This window comes from Sminthopsis crassicaudata, chromosome 4 (genome assembly GCF_048593235.1).
Source record: "Sminthopsis crassicaudata isolate SCR6 chromosome 4, ASM4859323v1, whole genome shotgun sequence".
In the NCBI taxonomy this organism is placed as follows: domain Eukaryota; kingdom Metazoa; phylum Chordata; class Mammalia; order Dasyuromorphia; family Dasyuridae; genus Sminthopsis; species Sminthopsis crassicaudata.
In genome coordinates this window covers 260733118-260753906 of record NC_133620.1, presented here as the reverse complement: position 1 = coordinate 260753906, position 20789 = coordinate 260733118, and the positions used below count along the sequence as shown (strand labels likewise).

General features: G+C 32.7%; 1 protein-coding gene across 2 annotated transcripts in view; it reads left to right on the top strand.

The window, feature by feature from the left end:
• The window catches only part of FAM83B (family with sequence similarity 83 member B), a 100527-nt gene that overhangs the window by 14582 nt on the left and 65156 nt on the right, over positions 1–20789 (top strand). For both annotated transcript variants that reach the window (XM_074310633.1, XM_074310632.1), the window contains exon 3: positions 14549–15052. In XM_074310633.1, coding sequence (XP_074166734.1) covers positions 14609–15052 — 444 coding nt within the window. In that variant the 5' untranslated portion in view covers positions 14549–14608. The remainder of the gene's footprint in view (positions 1–14548; positions 15053–20789) is intronic.

Sequence of the window (20789 nt, the reverse complement as noted above, 5' to 3'; positions counted from 1 at the left end):
AATCTTTACAGCCAATGTTTCTGATATGACTAAAATATATAAAGAACTATAAAATTTAGAAGAATACAAGTCATTCCCCTCTTGATTAATGGTCAAAGCAGGAGAACAACTTTCAGATGATGAAATTAAAACCATCTATAGTCATAAAAAATGCTCTAAGTTACTATTGATTAGAGAAATGCAAATTAAAACAACTCTGAGGTATCACCTTACATATCTTCAGATTAGCTAACATAACAGGAAAAGATAATGATAAATACTGGAGGGGATGTGGGAAAAGTGGGTCGACTTGTGAAATGATCTAACCATTCTGGAGAGCAATTTGGAACTATGCCCAAAGGGCTATCAAACTTTGCTTTCACCCATCAGTGCCTTTGGGTCTTCATCCCAAGGAAATCATAAAGGAGGGGAAAGGACCCACAGGTGCAAAAATATTTGTAGCATCTCTTTTTGTGGTAGCAAAGAATTGGAAAATGAGTAGATACCTATCAATTAGGGAATGGCTGAATAAGCTGTGGTATATGAAGGTGATGGAATATTATTGTTCTATAAAAAATGATGAACAAGATGATTTTAGAGAAGCTGGAAAGATTTACATGAACTGATGCTTCATGCAATAAGCAGAACTAGGATTACATTGTGCACAATAATAGGAAGAATGTATGAGGATCAGCTATGAAAGACTTGGTTCTTCTTAGTGGTTTAGTGATCCAAAGCAATCCCAGTAGACTTTAAACAGAAAATGCTGTCTACTGTCTGTATCCAGAAAAAGAACTAAGAATATTTTTGAATGTAAATCAACACATGCTATGTTCATTTCTTTTTTTTTTTAATCTCTTCAATGGTTTTCCCCTTTTGCTTTGATTTTTCTCTCTTCATATAATTCATAAAGCAATGTATATTTAAAATTATTAAATTTGGTAGAAAAAAATCTATCCAATTAAAAGAAGTGCATCTTCTGGTTTCTGGATGAGGCTAGTTAAGGTTTAAATACCAGAAAAGAACAAATTTTTATCTTCTATATTAAGAATAATCCTAATATGCGAGCACAAATTATATTGTTTTTATAGAATATGTAAGTGTGCATATAAATATATTTATTTTTAAAGATGTATGATATCATTTTAATTGCTTTCTTCCCACTAATTGAAAAAATTCTGTGCTTAACTTATAGGTCATCATTAATTGTTCCTTTTTCCCAACTTCTGGTTTCCAATCTTCTGGTGTTATGCCTTTTTGTCCTTAGTTAAGTCAGTTCATGGACAATAAATGTATAAATGTATATCTTATTGTTAAGTCTATTACTGCTTTTCAGCCTCTCTAGTGTCATGAGATTTGCTAGAGTTTTGGCTTCATTTGGGTATTTTTCAAAAGTCAAATGCCTCTTCTTCTTTTTTTTTAATTATAACTTTTTATTTACAAGGTCAAAATAATTTTTCAGCATTGACCCTTGAAAAACCTTCTGTTCCAACTTTTCCCCTCTTTCCCCTCCCCCCTCCCCCAGGTGACAGGTAGATCAGTACATGCTAAATATGTTAAAGTGTATGTTAAATACAACATATGTATACATACCCATACATACATACCCATACACTTATTTTGCTGCACAAGAAAAATTGGACTTAGAAATAAGGTAAAATTAATCTAAGAAGGAAATAAAAAATGCAGGCAGACAAAAAACAGAGGAAGTGGAAATGCTATGTTGTGGTTCACAGTCATTTCCCAGGGTTCTTTCACTGGGTGTAGTTGATTCTCTTCATTATTGAACAAATGGCACCAATTTGGTTCATTTCATTGTTGAAGAGAGCCATGTTCATCAGAATTGATCATCATATAGTATTGTTGAAGTATATAATGATGTCCTGGTCCTGCTAATTTCACTCAGCATCAATTCATCTAAGTTTCCCTAGGTCTTTCTGAAATTTTCCTGCTGGTCATTTCTTACAGAACAATGATATTCTATATAGACCACAATTAATTCAGCCATTCTCCAATTGATGGGCATCCATTCAATTTCCAGTTTCTAGCACTACAAAAAGGGCTTCCCCAAACATTTTTGCACATGCAGGTCCCTTTCCCTTCTTTAAGATCTCTTTGGGATATAGGCCCAGTAATAACACTGCTGGATGAAAGGGTATGAACATTTTGATAACTTCTTGAGCATAGTTCCAAATTGCTCTCCAGAATGGCTGGATGTATTCACAATTCCACCAACAGTCTATCAGTGTCCCAGTTTTCCCACATCTAAATTTCCCACATCCCATATTCCGCATTATCTTTCCCTGTCATTCTAGTCAATCTGACAGTGTATATCTCAGAGGTGTCTTAATTTGCATTTCTCTGATTAATAATGATTTGGAGCATCTTTTCATATGGCTAGAAATAGTTTCAATTTCTCTATCTGAAAATTGTTCATATCCTTTGACCTTTGACCATTCTTTGACATTGGAGAATGGCTTGATTTCTTATAAATTAGTGTCAATTCTCTATATATTTTGGAAATGAGGTCTTTATCAGAACTTTTGACTGTAAAAATGTTTTCCCAGTTTATTATATCCTTTCTAATCTTGTTTATGTTAGTTTTGTTTGTTCATAGGCTTTTTAATTTGATGTGATCAAATTTTTCTATTTTGTTATCATTAATGATCTCTAGTTCTTCTTTGGTCACAAATTCCTTCCTCCTCCACAGGTCTGACAGGTAAACTATCCTATGTTCTTCTAATTTATTTATAATTTCATTCTTTATGCCTACGTCATGAACCCATTTTGGCCTTATCTTGGTAATTGGTGTTTAGTGTGGGTCAGTGCCTAGTTTCTGCTATACTAATTTCCAATTTTCCCAGCAATTTTGGTCAAATAGTGAATTCTTGTCCCAAAGGCTGGGATATTTGGGTTTGTCAAACACTAGATTATTAAAGTTATTGACTATTTTGTCCTGTGAAGCTAACCTATTCCACTGATCAACTAGTATATTTCTTAGCCAATACCAAATGGTTTTGGTGATTGCTGCTTTATAATATAGTTTTAGATCTGCTACAGCTAGGCCACCTTCATTTGATTTTTTTTTTTTTTTTCATTAGTTCCCTTGAAAATCTTGACTTTTTGTTCTTCCAGATAAATTTTGTTGTTATTTTTTCTAGGCCATTAAAATAGTTTTTTTTGGAATCTGATTGGTATAACATTAAATAAATAGATTAGTTTAGGTAGTATTATCATCTTTATTATATTCGTTTGACCTATCCAAAAACTGTTAAAAATTTTTCCAGTTGGTTAGATCTGACTTTATTTATATGGAAAGTGTTTTCTAGTTTTGCTCATATAGTTCCTGAATTTCCTTTGGCAGATAGATTCCCAAATATTTTATACTATCAGCAGTTACTTTAAATGGAATTTCTCTTTGTATCTCTGTTGGATTTTGTTAGTAATATATAAGAATGCTGATGATTTATGTGGGTTTATTTTGTATCCTGCAACTTTACTAAAGGTGTGGATTATTTCTTATTGATTATTAGTAAAATCTCTGGGGTTCTCTAAGTATACCATCATATCATCTGCAAAGACTGATAATTTGGTTTCCTCATTACCTACTCTAATTCCTTTAATCTCTTTCTCAACTCTTATTGCCAAAGCTAGCATTTCTAATACAATATTGGATAGTTATGGTGATAGTGGGCAACCTTGTTTCACTCCTGATCTTATTCGGAATGGATCCAATTTTCCCTATTACTTATGATGCTTACTGATGGTTTTAAATAGATGCTCCTGACTATTTTAAGGAAAAGTCCATTTATTCCTATACTCGCAAGTGTTTTTAATAGAAATGGATATTGGATTTTATCAAATGCTTTTTATGCATCTATTGAGATGATAATATGGTTTTTGTTAATTTGGGTATTGATATAGTCAATTATGCTAATAGTTTTCCTAATATTGAACCAGCTGTGCATTCCTGGTATAAATCCTTCTTGGTCATGATATATTTTCCTGGGGATGATTTTCTGTAATCTTTTTGCTAATATTGTATTTAATATTTTAGCATCAATATTCATTAGGAAGATTGGTTTATAATTTTGTTTATAATTTTCTTTCTCTGTTTTCAACCTACCTGGTTTGGGTATCAGTACCATGTCTGTATCATAAAAGGAATGTGGTAGGAGTCCTTCATTCCCTATTTTTTTCAAATAGTTTATATAACATTGGAGTTAATTGTTCTTTAAATGTTTGGTAGAATTCACATGTAAATCCATCTGGTCCTGGGATTTTTTCTTAGGCAGTTGATTAATAGCTTTCTTTCTTTCTTTCTTTCTTTCTTTCTTTCTTTCTTTCTTTCTTTCTTTCTTTCTTTCTTTCTTTCTTTCTTTCTTTCTTTCTTTCTTTCTTTCTTTCTTTCTTTCCTTCTTTCTTTCCTTCTTTCCTTCCTTCTTTCCTTCCTTCTTTCCTTCCTTCCTCCCTCCCTCCCTCCCTCCCTCCCTCCCTCCCTCCCTTCCTTCCTTCCTTCCTTCCTTCCTTCCTTCCTTCCTTCCTTCCTTCCTTCCTTCCTTCCTTCCTTCCTTCCTTCCTTCCTTCCTTCCTTCCTTCCTTCCTTCCTTCCTTCCTTCTTTCTTTCTTTCTTTCTTTCTTTCTTTCTTTCTTTCTTTCTTTCTTTCTTTCTTTCTTTCTTTCTTTCTTCTTTCTTTTTCTTTCTTTTTCTTTCTTTCACTATTTAAGCAAGTTACTTCCTCCTCTGTTAATCTGGGAAGGCTATATTTTTGAAGGTAGTCATCCATTCAATTTAGGTTATCAAATTTATTGGCATAAAGTTGGGCAAAGTAACTCCTAATTATTGCTCTAATTTCCTCTTCATTGGTGTAAAGTTCTCCCTTTTCATTTTAAAAACTAACAATTTGATTTTCCTCTTTCCTTTTTCTAGTCAAATTTATGAAAGGTTTATCTATTTTGTTGGTCTTTTCATAAAACCAACTCTGAGTTTTATTAATTAATTCAATAGTTTTTTTTAGTTTCAATATTATTAATTTCTCATTTTAATTTTAAAATTTCAAGTTTAGTATTTGATTAGGGTTTTTAATTTGCTCTTTTTCTAGCTTTTTAAGTTGCAAGCCCAATTCATTGATCTTCTCTTTCTCTATTTTACTCAAGTAAGCCTCTAAAGATATAAAATTTCCCCTTATTACTACTTTGGCTGCATCCAACAAATTTTGGTATGTTGTCTCATTGTCGTCATTCTCTTGGGTGAATTTGTTAATTGTGTCTATGATTTATTGTTTTGCCCATTCATTCTTTAGGATGAGATTATTTAGTTTCCAATGACTTTTTGGGCTATTTACTCCTAACTTTTTGTTGAATGTAGTTTTTATTCCATCGTGATGTGAAAAGAATGTATACTATTTCTGCCTTTCTGCATCAAATGCCTCTTCTATGCCATAAGAAGAATTGCTGTGTGATCCTACATAAATTTCTTAAACTTTCCAGCTACAACCTTTAAGTTATATAATTCTTTCCATTTTCAACTATAATGGTACATCAATTTTTCATAATCATAATTCACTATAATCCTAATGATTCTCTCCTGCTGCAATATTCTAATATTATTGTTACTAAGAATACAAGTCATGAATTATTGCTAATTTTTCACACCACATTTCTGTTTTTTTTTCCTTTATTTTTTGCAAGGGAGTAAAATTTACATCTTCATTTCATTAGGATTAATTGAAATGCCTTCATGAAATTGCTTATAGCAATTTCATTTTAGCAGCAGTTAAATAGTTCAGAACAGTTTTAATAATGTTTGTTGCAAAAAAAAAAGTGCTAGGAAAATCCTGCATATCTAATGACAGGGTAAATGTAAGATGCAAAATTTTACTCCACTGAATTTTCATATGAAAACTTCAATTATCCTATTGATGTTATAATTCTTTATTTCTATCCTTTCCAGAAAAAAAAGAAACCTATGAGTTTAATGTACCTTTATCAAGTTTTAGAGGGAAAGGTGTTTTCAACATTTTAGTTAATATGCAGATATCCTTAGGAGAAGATAATTCCTTCCAAGAGGCATCATGATCCTTGCTCAGCTCCTGGTGTTTACAGGAGATTGTCTACTGTGCACCAGAGATGACTTCCTTGTCCCATTAGATCTCTGTTACTATGATATTTCTCTCCCTAGTCTTTCTTTCCTAACAACCCAGCATGGAAAAGGGCTTATTCACTTTGCTGTTTTATATCTATTATAGAACCATCTTCTGTGCTATTATCTTTTCCCAAAACTGTTTTGCCCCAAATGAAAATATCTCTTGTTAATAAGATTTTCTAAGTATACTATCAAATCATCTGCAAAGAGGAAAAGGTTTATCTCATCATTGCCTATCTTAATTTCTTTAGTTACTTTTTCTTGTCATTTTGCTTTAACGAATATTTCTAGTACAATGTTGAATAGTAACGGTGATAATGGACATCTTTGTTTCACCCCTGACCTTATTGGGAATACATCCAGCTTCTCTCCTTTACAAATGCTTGCTGTTGGTTTTGGGTAGGTACTGCTTATTATTTTAGGAAAACTCCCTTTATCCCTTTAGTGGTTTTAATATGAATGGGTGCTGTATTTTGTAAAAAAGTTTTTTTCTGCATATTTTGAGATTATCATATGATTTCTGTGGGGTTTATTATTGATGCATTTGATTATGGCAAATTGATCTAATCCTGTATTCCTAGCATAAACCCCACTTTTCCTGCTAATAAATTGCTGTAATCTCTTTGCTAATATTTTATTTAAGATTTTTACATTAATATTCATTAGGGAGATTGGTCTGTAATTTTCTTTCTCTGTTTTGACTCTTCCTGATTTAGGTATCAATACCATATTTGTGTCATAGAAGGAATTTGTCAGGACTCCTTATTTACCTATTTTTCTAAATGGTTTACATAGTATTGGAATTGTTATTTAAATGTTTGATAAAAATCACTTGTAAATCCATCTGACCCTAGAATTTTTTTCTCAGGAAGTTCACTGTTGACTTGTTCAATTTCTTGAATTCTTGGACTGTTTAAGTAATTTATTTCCTCTTCTGTTAATCTGGGCAATTTACATTTTTATAAATATTCATACAATATGATTAAATTGTCAGAGTTGCTAGCATTCAGCTGGGCAAAATAGGTCCCCATTATTGCTTTAATTTGCTTTTCTTTGGTGGTAAGTTTACCCTTTCCATGTTTGATGCTGGTAATTTGTTTTTTTTCCTAATCAAATTAACCAAAGATTTATCTATTTTGTTGTTGTTTGCTTGTTTTTTCCCTGTAAAACCGACTTTTAGTTTTATTAGTTCAATAGTTTTCTAGTTTCAGTTTTATTAATCTCTTCTGTGAGTTTCAGAATTTATAATTTGGTATTTAATTGAGGGGTTTAAATTTGTTCTTTTTCTAGCCTTTTTAGTTGCATGTCTCTTTTTTATTCATGTGGCTATTTACAGATATAAAATTTCACTTAAGTACTGCTTTGGCTGCATCCCATAGGTTTTGGTTTATTGTCTCATTGTCATGCTCTGGGATGAAATTATGGATTGTTTCTATGATTTGTTGTTTCCATGTGATGCACCCTCTAACTGCCCCAATATGATATAGTTCTCAAGAGTTATAGTTATTATTTTCCCATCTAAGCAAATATTAAATAAATAAATATAAAATACATATATATATATATGTATGTGTGCATTTTCCCCTTGTTTGCATTTCTATATTTTTCTTGAGTCCTGTGGTCAGATGTCAAATTTTTGTTTAGTTTAGTTTTTTTTTCCAAGAAAAATGATTGAAAGTCTCTTACTTCATTGAAGATCTAGCTCCTCCTCTGAAAGATGATGCTGACTCTTGCCAGGTAGTTAGTTTGGTTGTAATGCCAAGTTCTTTGCCTTTCAGAATATGGTATTCCAGACCCTCTGATCTTTTATTGTAGGCACTGCCAGATCCTTGGTAATCCTGATTATTTCTCCTTGATATTTGAACTGATTTTTTCTGACAGCTTGCAGTATTTTTTCCTTGAAATTATAGTTCTGGAGTTTTGCCACAATGTTCTTTGGAGGTTTCCTTATGGGATCTTTTTCTGAAAGTGATTGATGAACTCCAGTTCTAGTGTGTTAGGGTCATTTTCCTTGATGATTTCTTGAGGAATGCTATCCAGGCTTTTTTTTTTTTTTTGGTCATGGCCTTCAAGGAGACCAATAATTTTAAATTCTCTCTTGAATCTGTTTTCTAATTGATTTTTCAAATGTTTTTTTCCAAAACAATTTACATTTTCTTCCATTTTTCATTCTTTTTAGTTTGTTTGACTGATTTTCAATGTCTTCTAGAGTTATTAGCTTCCATGTGCCCCGTTGTAGTTTTTAATGTTGATTTTCTTCAATTAACTTTTAGTTAATTCTACTGTTGAAGGTGTTGTTTTTTTCAATTTTTTTTTTCATTTGGCAAATTGTATTTTTTAAGGAATTGCCTTTCTTTTCCATGTTGTTGATATACCTCTTTTGTACCTCTCATTTCTTTTCTTATTTGTTCCTTCTACCTCCCTTATTTACTTTTGTGAGCATTTCCAAGAAGCCTCTTGACCAATTCATATCAATCTTTGTGATTTCTTCTTTGAACATTTTGTGCTCATCTGAGTTGGTGTTTTAGTCTTCTCTGTCACCCTAGTAGCTTTTTATGGTAAGGTTTTTTTTTTTGTTTGTTTGTTTTTTGTTTTTTTGCTTTTTTAATTTCTTGTGCATTTACTTTCCTCTTCTTTTTGTATTTCCTTTTTTAGTACTTTTGTGGTCAAGCTTTAGTCCTGAGGCAAAGGGAGCACTGTCCCATATGTTTATGTAGCTCTGAAACCTGGTTTTGAGCACAGGAGCCCCTTATGTTTATTGTTTTGCTCACAGCAAGGGTTAGCTTTACCTGTTCCCCCTCCCCCAGGAAATACCCTGCTTTCCCAGAATTTGTCTTGAGCTGGGGACTCCCCACTGGTTTGTTGTGCTATTTAGCCAGAAGCTAAGGTCTCAAGTTCTGATCTGCTGTGTTTAAGACCCTCTCTTTGGCTTTCCTATACCTTGTCTGAGCTAGTCTGAACACCCCTAGTGTTCTAGTGAGTCTAGTGAGAATGAGCTTTATTGAAGTTTCCAATCTATCTTAAGCTGAAGAGGAACTAAGTTCAGAGACTTGGTTTCATGTACTTTTTGAGAGAAAATGGAAGAGCTGGAGCAGCCTCCCAGCTTTACTCTGCCATCTCACCTCCATTCCTGGACATTCAATGATAGGTTTTCAATATTTTTTATCCTTCACTAAAAATGAATTATATTTTCATTTAAAAAGGCTGCCTAATATAGTGCAGCAGTACATTCTAATTCTGATCAGTATTATTATTTTTGTATCTCCTGTTTCCTATTCCTGCTGACTCCTCTATTTTATTTCTACCTGTTAGCATTCTGGTTAATCTACACATCCTTCTATGATCTCTTTGATTTCTCCCTCCCTTATCTTCGGGTATTTTTCTAAATTTGGAAGACTTTTATACCCTTTTAAATATGTATGTGTGTGTGTGTCTGTGTCTGTGTACATGCATATATACATGCAACATTCCCAATGATATTAGGGTTCTAATTTGGCTGTTTTCAACAATGAGGTGATTCAAGGTAATTTTAATCAACCTGTGATGGAAAGTGTCATCTACAACCAGAGAGAGGACTATAGAGACCTCATGTGGATGCATGGTATCTTCATCTTTGTTCTTTTTGTTGTTGTTGTTTTTAAATTTTTTTTTTCCTTTCTCATATTTTCCCCTTTAGATCTGATTTTTTTTTCTCCACTGCATAATGAGTCTGAAAATATGTTTAGAAAAATATGCTCTTGATAGCTTTTTTTGTGGAGAGGACAGGGGGAAGGAGAGGAAGAAAAATTTGTGACACAAAGTTTTGCAAAGTTGAAAACTATCTTTGCATGTATTTAGAAAAATAATAAGATTATTATTAAAAAAGAGAAAGAGAGATTAAGGTTCCAGAACTACCACCCTTTCTCCCCTTTTTAATTGTTCTGTTTCTTGCTCAGTTTTGCTCTTTTAGAATCATGTCATACTCAGCTCTACCCCAATCTCTCTTTTGAACTACCTAGTTACTAATAAAAATCTTAAACATATAGTTTAAATTTCCATGTATAAATCATAAAATATTTGTTCTTATTGAGTCCTTTGTTCTTAGTCTTTGATATTTACCTTATATTTCTCTTTGCTCTGATATGTCACCTTTTCTATTAGATTCTCATCTTTTTTTAAACAAGAAAATTCTAAAATTCTGGCAATTCATTGAATGTCTAATTTTTAAAATATTCAGTGTTTTGCTTAACTTTGCTGGGTATATTTTCAAATGCAGTCTCAATTATTTTGCTCGGTCTTGTGTGATTTTAGTTGTAGCTCCGAAGTATTTGAACATTTTGGATTTTTTTTTCTTGTTGCTAATAGTGTTTTCTTCTTCACCAGTGGGTTTTGGAATTTGGTTATGATATTTCTGTAGATTTTCCTCATAGGATCTCTTCAGATAATAACTAATGAGTTTTTCTATTTCTACTTCCCTTCTTCTTTTAACACTTCAGGACAATTTTCTTTGATTATTTCATGTATTATTGTATCAAGATTCTTTTTTTTTTTTTTTGACCATAGCTCTTAATTAGCATTATTATCATAATTTTTTCCCTAGAACTGTTCTTCAGATCTATTGTTTTGCTATATGTCTCGTTTTTTCCTATTTTTTTTCATTTTTTTAATAATTTGCTTTATTATTTCTTGGTCTCTTATAACTGCTGGTTTCCCCTTGTCCAAATTTAGTTTTTAGGCAGTCATACTTTGGAACTCCTTTTTTAGTTGGTTGGCTTTACTTTAACAAAAGTCTTTTTTGAGTTTTTCTTTGAATTCTTTTTGGACAAGTGGCCACTTAAGGTTACTATTTGTGGTAGTAGGGGCTTTTTATTTCAGTATTTTCCTGTGAAGATGAACCCCAGTTCTCTATTTCTACAGTAAGTTTCTCTGGTTGATTTATTTCTCTTTTGCCTATTTATTTTTATAAATTTATTTACAGGACATTGTTAGTAAAATCACCACTAGTCCTCGGGTTTGGGGGATGCTGCCTCTGAACTTAGGTCCTCTTCCTAACCCAGAACTGAAGCCTAGAACTCTGCCCGGCTGTCAGTGCCCATACTCTGCAGCATCCCTTGCATCTGCACTCACTAGGATATATGCTGGTTTGTTCTTGCTGTCTCTTGGCAGCACAGGTGTGTGTGAAGTCTCTCATCAGCAGAGTTTTCCAATCTTCCCTGACTCATACCTGGACTCTTCATATTATCTGCCAGATACCCTATGCTATGGAGAGGTGAAAATTCTTGTGGCTGGGGCTAGCCCCAGCGTTTCAGTGGAGCTACCCTGGACGTATTTATACTTACAGAGGTCAAAATTCCATCCTTATGTGTTTCTTTGGATCTTTTCTGATTGTCCCAGGAAGACCACTGTTCTCCACCAATTTTTTTTTTGTTTGTTTTTGATTGTTTTTTTTTTTTTTTTCTCTCGCCCCCTACATTTGCCCTAAGGTGGTATTTTTGTCTTGTTTGGGTTTAAGTATCTGGAGAGCTTAGAATATTCTTTGCTATTGTGCCATCTTCTCCAAATCCTCCCTTTCTCTTTTTAACAAGTTGTTTGTTTTCTTAAACATTTCACAGTTAGATGGTATTTTAGTTATTTTTATTTGTGAAATATTTACCAAAATACTAAAGTTTTTAATATCTTTTAAAAATTGAGTTGTAAATTATTTCCTTTCACTTATCCTTTCCCCATTCCTTGAGAAGGCAAGCAACATTATTAATTATAAATGTGAAATCATGAAAATTTTATTTCTATATTAACCATGTTGCCAAAAAATACATGCACATAAACAAATTATTTTTTAAAAACTTAAAAATATATTCTTCAATCTGCAATTCATCTGAATTGGAGAATGGCTGTTATTTTTATAAATTTGACTCAGTTTTTTGTATGTTTGAGAAATAAGACCTTTACCAGAGAAACTTGCTTCAATTTTTTTCCTTAGTTACTTTTGCTATTTCCTTCTATCATACACCACCCATTTATTCTATTCTCTTTTTCTTTCCATATCCAATTAAGTGTATTTGTTATTCCATCTTTGAGCCAATTCAGAAGAGTGAAGGTTCACTCACTCCCCTCTACTTGCCTCCTCCTCATTTCCATTGTGAAAAGCTTTCTTCTTAACTTTTATGTGACATAACTTACCCTATTGACTTTTCCCATTTTTCTTTCTTCCAGTATATTCCTTTTTCACCCTTTAATGAATATCTTATTTTTCCTAGAGGCTTTTGATATAGCCGCTTTGACTTTGTTCTTCTAAGTGTCTATTTTGCTCATCCTTGTCAATAGAGTAACTTTATATGGTTAGAATTTTTTTCCTATTTACTCATTTTCCCAGCCTATTATTTGACATTGGATTTTTTCTTAAAGTAGGACTCTATTTTCAGGGTAAGGGATGCATTATCCCAAGTTTCATGAATTTTAAGCAGCTGTTTTTTGAGATACCTGTAGGGACCTGTAAGTTTTCAGTTCTTCCAAGATGATATCTAAGGAGGCGTGCTTACTACTCTCTTTGCCTGTACCCTGATTGAAACTTTGAGGAAGGTTTCTACTCCACTGTGGCTACAAGCACTAGTATAATAGCGTTTGCGTTTGCTTTATCTTGAGGTTGCCACCCAGCACTGGGACGTGGATATTAGTATGATCAGTCCTGTCTCAGTCCTTGGAAAGAGACTTCTTGAATCTTCTTTGAAGTAGTCGTTTTATCCCCTTATCATCTGTGGGCTGAGAGGTCTGGAAGAAATCACTGCTGTTATATATTCAGTGGCTCTCAAGCCTGCTCCTGATTTTCTGGGGCTGGGACAATGCTGTGGTATATAGCCTGTAAACTACTGTGCTCCACTCTTACCTAGATCAGTAGATCTTTCTTGTCAACCTTTTAAGGTGTCTTGGACTGGAAAATTGTTTCACTCTTCTTTTGTGGTGTGGGCTTTGCTGCTCTAGTATTTGTTTAAACTCATTATTAAAAGGTAATTGGAGGAGTGTTTAAAAGAGTTTAGGCAGATTCTTGAGTTTTAATCAGCCACCTCTGCTCTTCCTCTCTAAGGATTTTTTAATCTTTTTTTTTTTTTTTTTTTCTTCAAGTTAGGATAAACTCATAGGTAATTTTTTCTCATCCCAGTTACTAGTTCATTGTCCCTCATGAATTTGCTTCATATTACTTAGCATTTATTGGTATAGAATGCACCCAAGGAAGCTTGGTTTAGTGACTAAAAAGTTGATCTCAGAACCAGGAAAACCGCGATTTAAATCTTACTTGTGACACATAATGGCTATGTGACTTTCAATGAGTCACTTAATTTTTTTGTGCCATCAGGCAACTCTAAGATTCTAAGTTGCAGAGAAGGTACCAGCTGTCAGAAGAAACATCACTCTCCAAGAGCTTCCTATAGTAATAAATCACAGGTGCAGAAGCTATTCTTTATTTGCATATATGTTATATGGTCTTGGTTGAAGTTGGACTCACTGGGGGCAAGGACTGTTTTGATTTTGTCTGTCTTCAGTGCTTTGTACTGAGGGGTTTAATAAATGTTTGTAGACTTGCTATAACTAATCCATCTCCAATTTTTCCATTTTCTTAAGTTCTGTACCAATTTTGAGACCTTTACATTTCCTCATTGCTATGACATTATGATGTTATTCCTATCTTTGTATCCCTGAATGCCTGGATCACAGTAGGCCCCTTACCTAAGTAGTAAACTCTAGGAAATCATAATTTATGTTTTCTATTTCATTTTCTATTGATATCTAATATGCACTAGGCACTCAGAAAATGTGTTATATATACATAAAGAAAATCTTAACCATATATTCTTTTTTTTTTTTTTCTTGCTGAGGCAATTGGGGTTAACTGACTTGCCCAGGGTCACACAGCTAGGAAGTGCTAAGTGTCCGAGATCAGATTTGAACTCAGGTTACCTGACTTCAGGGCTAGTGTTCTATTCACTGTACCACCTAGATGCCCCCTTAACCATATATTCTTTTAAAATTACAAATTAATTCTCAAAGAGTAAAGAAACCTCAATGGAAAATAGTGTTTATCAGCTTACCCTAAAACAGAAATGTACATATAGCAGTCTGTTACTTTTATTATTATTAGAGAAGATAGTTTTCTTGTCATTGGTAAGAAAGGAGGAAGTTCTTAGTAAAGCTTGAATTCTTTAAGAGGTAGATCATAAAAGAGAATCTGTAAATCACATTGTTGAATAAGACTTAGAGTATGTGGGAGCGCTATTGCAAAGCTATGACCTAAAACATATCTCTGTTTGAAGTTTCTTTGAAAGAACTGCAGAAAATTAAATGTTAAATGCATGTAACATATATATATATATATATATATATATATATATCTGTATATTTGAAGTGCCAAAAGTCAGACAAATTTTTATTTTTCTTTCTCATTCCCCACAGGGCCATCTTACTATTGCACTAATGGACTTTTGAAAGTGCTTTTACAAAACATCTGCAAAAATGGAAACATCATCTCTGCTTTCCTCACTGAATGATGAATGCAAATCAGACAACTACATTGAACCTCATTACAAGGAATGGTATCGGGTAGCTGTTGATACATTAATACAGAATGGGTTAGAAGCATACCAAGAATTTCTTGCTAAAGAGCGATGTTCAGAGTTTCTGGCTGAAGAGGAAATTAATTATATTTTGAAAAATGTTCAGAAGTTTGCACAAAGTACAACTCATACCTCTGACAATTCTTGTGATGACACCTCTTCTTCGGGAACATACTGGCCCATTGAGTCTGATGTGGAAGCCCCAAACTTGGATTTGGGATGGCCATATGTGATGCCTGGACTCCTGGGAGGTACCCATATAGATCTGCTTTTCCATCCACCACGAGCACATTTTCTTACCATAAAAGAAACTATTCGCAAGATGATCAAAGAAGCAAGAAAGGTAAAAATGAAGTGGAGTTCGCTGTGTGTGTGTGTGTATGTGTGTGTGTGTGATGAATGATTGACATTGTTAAGGAACATCATTAAGCTTGGTTAGTTATTTATGATTCATTTTAAAAGACTTTATTTCCTGCTTCAAAGGAATTGAATTATGTCTAAGGCAGGGGATGTATTAATGTATAACAATGATGTTTCTACAGCATGTTAAAAGAATTTATTCATTTTTGGAATATAACAATGATTTTAGAGTTGGGTTAGGATTTGATGTCAAGGAAAAAAGAAAAACAATTTTGTAAACATTTGGTAGTAAAATTGTTTACCTTCAGAAGGAAATAGTCCCTCTTCCTCAAGAGTTTTCAAGCAGAGACTGGATAATAATTCAGATATTTTATAGCATTTTCCTTGCTGATATTTTTTGTCCCAGATTGTAGACAGTATTCTTTAAAAAACTCAAATTATGTTGTTTTGTGAAATAATTTATTTTAGCATCTTTAACTTGTTCTCATTGAAGGAAGCTTTAGTTTATCTAATTTTTGCTTATTAAATGTAACCAGCCTTATTTTTCAAATTGAATCAACATTTTTTTCCTAACATGGTTTGACTAGGACTGAGTCACTGGAAGAGATAGATTAATAAATATGACTTTTGTCAACACTTGAATCACCACTAACTCTGTTTTGGGATAGAGTATTTTTAAACCATAATGTTTACTGATTGAGGAGAAGTGCTGTACTGATGGTTTAAAGGTCATTGGCAAGGCAAATATAGTAATTATGGCTTTATTGGTCAACAAAAGGATGACGGCTATTTTGAAGCATTGTATTCATTTAAGGAGAAAAACCTTGAGTCTTGTAAGTCTTTGGCCTAAGCATGTTTGAAAGCTACATATGTGGATATTTATTATGGCCCTAAGAAGTCTCTTTGGTATAGCAGATCTTGAAATATTTGAAAATATTTTAGGGGCAGCTAGATGGCACAGTGGATAGAGATGTTGTAATGGAACTGTTCTTTTCAAACATTAATTAAATGTTTAATATGTATAATACTTTATGATAGATGACAAATCTAAAGATCCCCTTACCTTCTCTTCCCCCACCCCCACTCCCAATCTAGCCTTTAAGTATATCATACTAGAGCAAAAGTGTCAAGTTCTTACAAGGCATGGCTAGCAACATTCAGGTGTGAGGCTCAAATCAGATTAAAATGCAATTGGGAAATGTTTAGCAAAATAGCAAAACATTAAAATATGTGTTGTGTTTTTCCCAAGTCAATATACAGCAAAGGCATCCATGTATGTTTGAGTTTGATACCTCTGTACTAGAGGAAATAAGTATGCATAGTTTGATGATGAAGAAATATGAACATATAAGGTGATTGAGCACATCTTATTAAAACTTGGGGTAATCTATCAACAACTTTAAGATTTAAGAAGACACATTACCTCCTATTTAATCTTTTAGAATATAATCTTATTGAATCAACAGCTTTGGAGCTGAAGACAACTCAGAGACTATATATTCCATTTATTTCATAAATGAGGAAACTGAGGTTTTAGAGAATATTGTCTAACTCATAAAGGTATGAAGACTCAAACAGAATTTGAATCTAGATATTCTTAGTTCAGAGTCATAATTCTTAACTAAAACTGACAAAATGGTTACATATACAGTATGAGACAAGCATCTGTTAACCATATTTACATTATCGGTATCTTATTTCCTTTCAAATAATGCTTCATCATTTGTCCTTTAGAAACTAGATAGGTCATTACAAATTATTAATTGCAATTAACATATTATGTTTTCATTTACATAATTGTTGTCATTAAACGGGACAATTTCCAGGTTTTTTCATGAATATTTTATCCCTATGCCAAGAAAAAAAGTGCATATAGAACACTCAGGATATGTTTTTGTTTGGTTGGTTTGGGAGTGGAGAAGGAGGCAAATGGTATGACTTACTATGTCAGTAAAAGGGAATGATGGCCTTTTTTAAAGTTGTGTTTAAGGAATTTTGAAGAGTTATGTAATCTTTAAACAAAGCATAAAACAAATCATGGATTAGTGAAAAGATATAGAGTCCTAGGACTTGGATTTGAGTGTTTAGCCTACTGTATACTACTTATGTAGCCCCTATCTTTGGACTTGTTTTCTTATCTGCAAAATGAAAGGATTGGAACAGATGACCCCAGATTCCTCTTGACTGTAATTTATATGAGCCTCTTCTGTTATCTGAAAATCCAATTTGAATGAAGATATCTTGGTGTAGTGAAAATTTTGCCATCTGGACTTTTAATTAGAGTAACTGGAGATTTGTTTTCTTTTCTGTCACAATAAATACTTAATTTGGGACAGATTATCTTGTCAACCTCATCTCTCTTATCTGCAAAATTTGGATGTTACTTTCCTTACTTAGCATACAAGGTTATTGTGAACTTGAAATAAGTACCCCCCAAAAAAGACTAAATTATGTTAATGACAATTTGTCAATAGAAAGCATTAAACATTTTTTAAAAATTGGGTGTATTAAGGAATTTCATCCTTCAGTTGGTGTAGTTTACATAACTAACATTTAGATGTTAGAATCTTAATGTACTTGAAATTTGTAGTCATTAGTCATAACAATAAACTTTTTTTCTTTAATTTATATTCAAAAAAATAAGTTCTTATCAATTAACCACTCAACAAACATTTAATGAACACTATACTAGCCACAAAGGACATAATGACATAAAGGAAACAAATCCATAAATTCGTAATGTTTAAATTCTATTTTGGGGGGATAGGGATTTGACCAGTGGTATAGAGAACTCTCAATAAGGAAACTTCCTCAGTCAGTATAAATCAATATATTTATCTCTTCCACATTACAAATTTCCCTGTTGTAGTTTTATTGTATCTCAGGTCATCATTAGAAATTAAATGAAAATTTTGTGGAGTATTCTGAAAGCTACAGATGACACAGAAAAAGTTTAGAAATTCAGAAATACATAAAAAAATTATTATTTAAAACATCTATATTTTGAATCCTTTCTAATATACTTGATGTTCTTATGTCACCATAAATAATAAAGTTTTAGAACCATTCAGGATCATAATTGTTTCTGGTGCTTTAAATTTTGTTAGTATTTTTGTGACAGCAAAGTAGAAATTGTCAAGAATTTCTTTAGTGAGTAGTCTTCCAGGAAAAAACAAAAAAAAGAAAAAAACTCCAAGTAGACATATTTCATTTCTGATTAAAAAGGAAATGCTTTTAATTTTTGTCTGTATTCATTTGTGGATTAAACAGTTTTTGTGAGGTTCTGTGTGTTCAAGGCAGTGTATAGAATTCAACGATGAATTAGAAACAATACCATCCCTCAAGGATCTTGTCTTCAGATTTTAAATTTCATGGGAAAGTTGAGTCATTATCCTTGAGTCAGCTGTAAGATGACTGATAGTGTTTATGAAAAACTTTTCCCAGGTAATTATTTGTCTGTCAGGAAGGGTTCCCAAGATGATATATCTCTTTTGTCTATTGCCATGAACTGTTGTTAGCATTCTCTGATTTCTTAACTAAAGTCATCTCTCATTAAGGAAATGCTTTTTCTTAGTCCCTTTCTCACTAATAACATGCCAGAGTTAAGATATCTTGAAAAGCTTTCACATGGAGATTTTAATTTTGATGATATGTGTTTCTTTATTTCCTAATGTTAGGATTCACTTTTATATATTTAAAGTATGTTCCTATGAGCCACAGCATGGCAAATTTATAAGTAAATGTTTTCTGGGAATTAGGACCAAAAAATCTCCTAAGATGTTTTGTAGTACATCACAAAAAATTTGTAATACATCACAAAATGGGTACCACTCCTTGTTGCTATAACTAGGTGTGATATTAAAGCCCAAGGCTCTTACAGATAGTATATATGGGGATTAGTCATTACAAAAGCCAAAGTAAACTCACATCTAATGTACTAAAAATACTTTTTATAAATTTTCTGCCTACTGAGTTATTTCAAATATTCCCTTCCAACCTGTGTCAACTAAAGAAATCATAAATTGAACTATTTTGTTAATGAAATATTTTTCTTAACTCTGACTTCCATGTTTATATATATTATATATTTTATAATTGAATTTTATTAATATCTTATCCATTTTGCTTCATATTCATTTCCGGATTTCTCTCATATTCATACCTTTTTCTTTACCCTACTTAGCAATTAAAATGTAACAAAAAATAAAAGGAAAAATCATATTATGTTGGGATGTCTCTGTCTGAGGAATAATCTTTTTTTTTTTCCCATGTGTCTTTGAGATTGTGTGATGTAGAACAAATTAACTCATACTTGTGTGGAAAGCAAGATAACTATTAGTAGAAATAAGTGAGGTAGTATAGAGTTGGGGGACCTGGCTGCAATATTCAGCTTTACTACTTTGTGAAAGTCACTTCCCTTTTTCATTCCTTATTGTTATCATCTGTAAAATGGTAAAATGAAGGATTAGATTAGGCAATTTCTGATTGAAGAAATTTATGTGACAAAGTTTTGTTTTTTTTTTTTCCCCTGAGATGATTGAGGGTAAGTAACTTATTCAGGGTCACACAGCTAGGAAGTATTGTGTTTTTGTCCCAAATTTGGATTCAGGTCCTCCTGACTTCGGGGCTGGTGCTCTATTCACTATTCACAAAGCTGCCCCTATGTGACAAAGTTTTAAGAATGAATATTATATCATTTTGGTCTCTTGATGTGATTACCTGCCTGGTCAAATACCCATCGTCTTATTTTTACATGTGAGTTTCAGATTCTTATTATCCTACTAATCTATCATGGAACTCCTATTTATATCTTTTAGATTCAGTTAATTAGACTATTCCTCTTCCTACCTTTCTCTACTTATCCCAAGCTTCATGCACATAGATTTTAAAATGATTTTCCTAACATTTAGGTCTGACCATTTCTCTCATCACACTTTCATGTCCCTCTAGTAAACTCTATTATGACTCTCTGTTACATCTCAAACAAAAATATAATAATACTGTTTTAATACTTTTTTCTTTTTAATAATCTGTCTCCTTCCTACTTTTACAGTTTTTTTTTTTTTTTTTTTTTTTTTTTTTTTTTTAATGTGGTGCTCCCTTTCCAAATGTTTACAACCCATTCAGGTAACTCACTGTTATTTTTCACATAAGATATTCCATTTTGTATAGGGTATCTTTCTTCACCTCATCCGCACCCCCCATTCTAATATCATACATTGAATGCATTCCTTTTTTACCTCTGCCTCTTGCAATGATTGATTTCCTTGAAAATTAAGGTCAGACTACACTACCTTCTGCAGGAAAACTTTTCTGTCCCTACCAGCTGCTGGTGCCTCCCCTCTAACACAACCTTGTATATTCCTCTCTGTATATATTTTCTCCCATTAACCAGGACCTCTTAACTTAGGGTCCATGAACATAAAAATATTTAGTAGTGACAATATTAGTTTATTTTATAATACTGTGCATTTTATTTTATGTATTTGAAGTCTCCAGATTGTCAAAGGAATCTCCCATTTCCACTCATACACACACACACACACACACACACACACACACACACACACACACACACAGTCCTTTGTTAAAGTTAAGAAATCCTGTAGTAGAATGTGTATTTCTTAAGGTCAAGGACCATTCTTTGTACCCTAGACCTGATTAATGTTGGCACAGAATAGGCACTTAATAAATGTTTGTTGATTCTGTTTTTTTTTTTT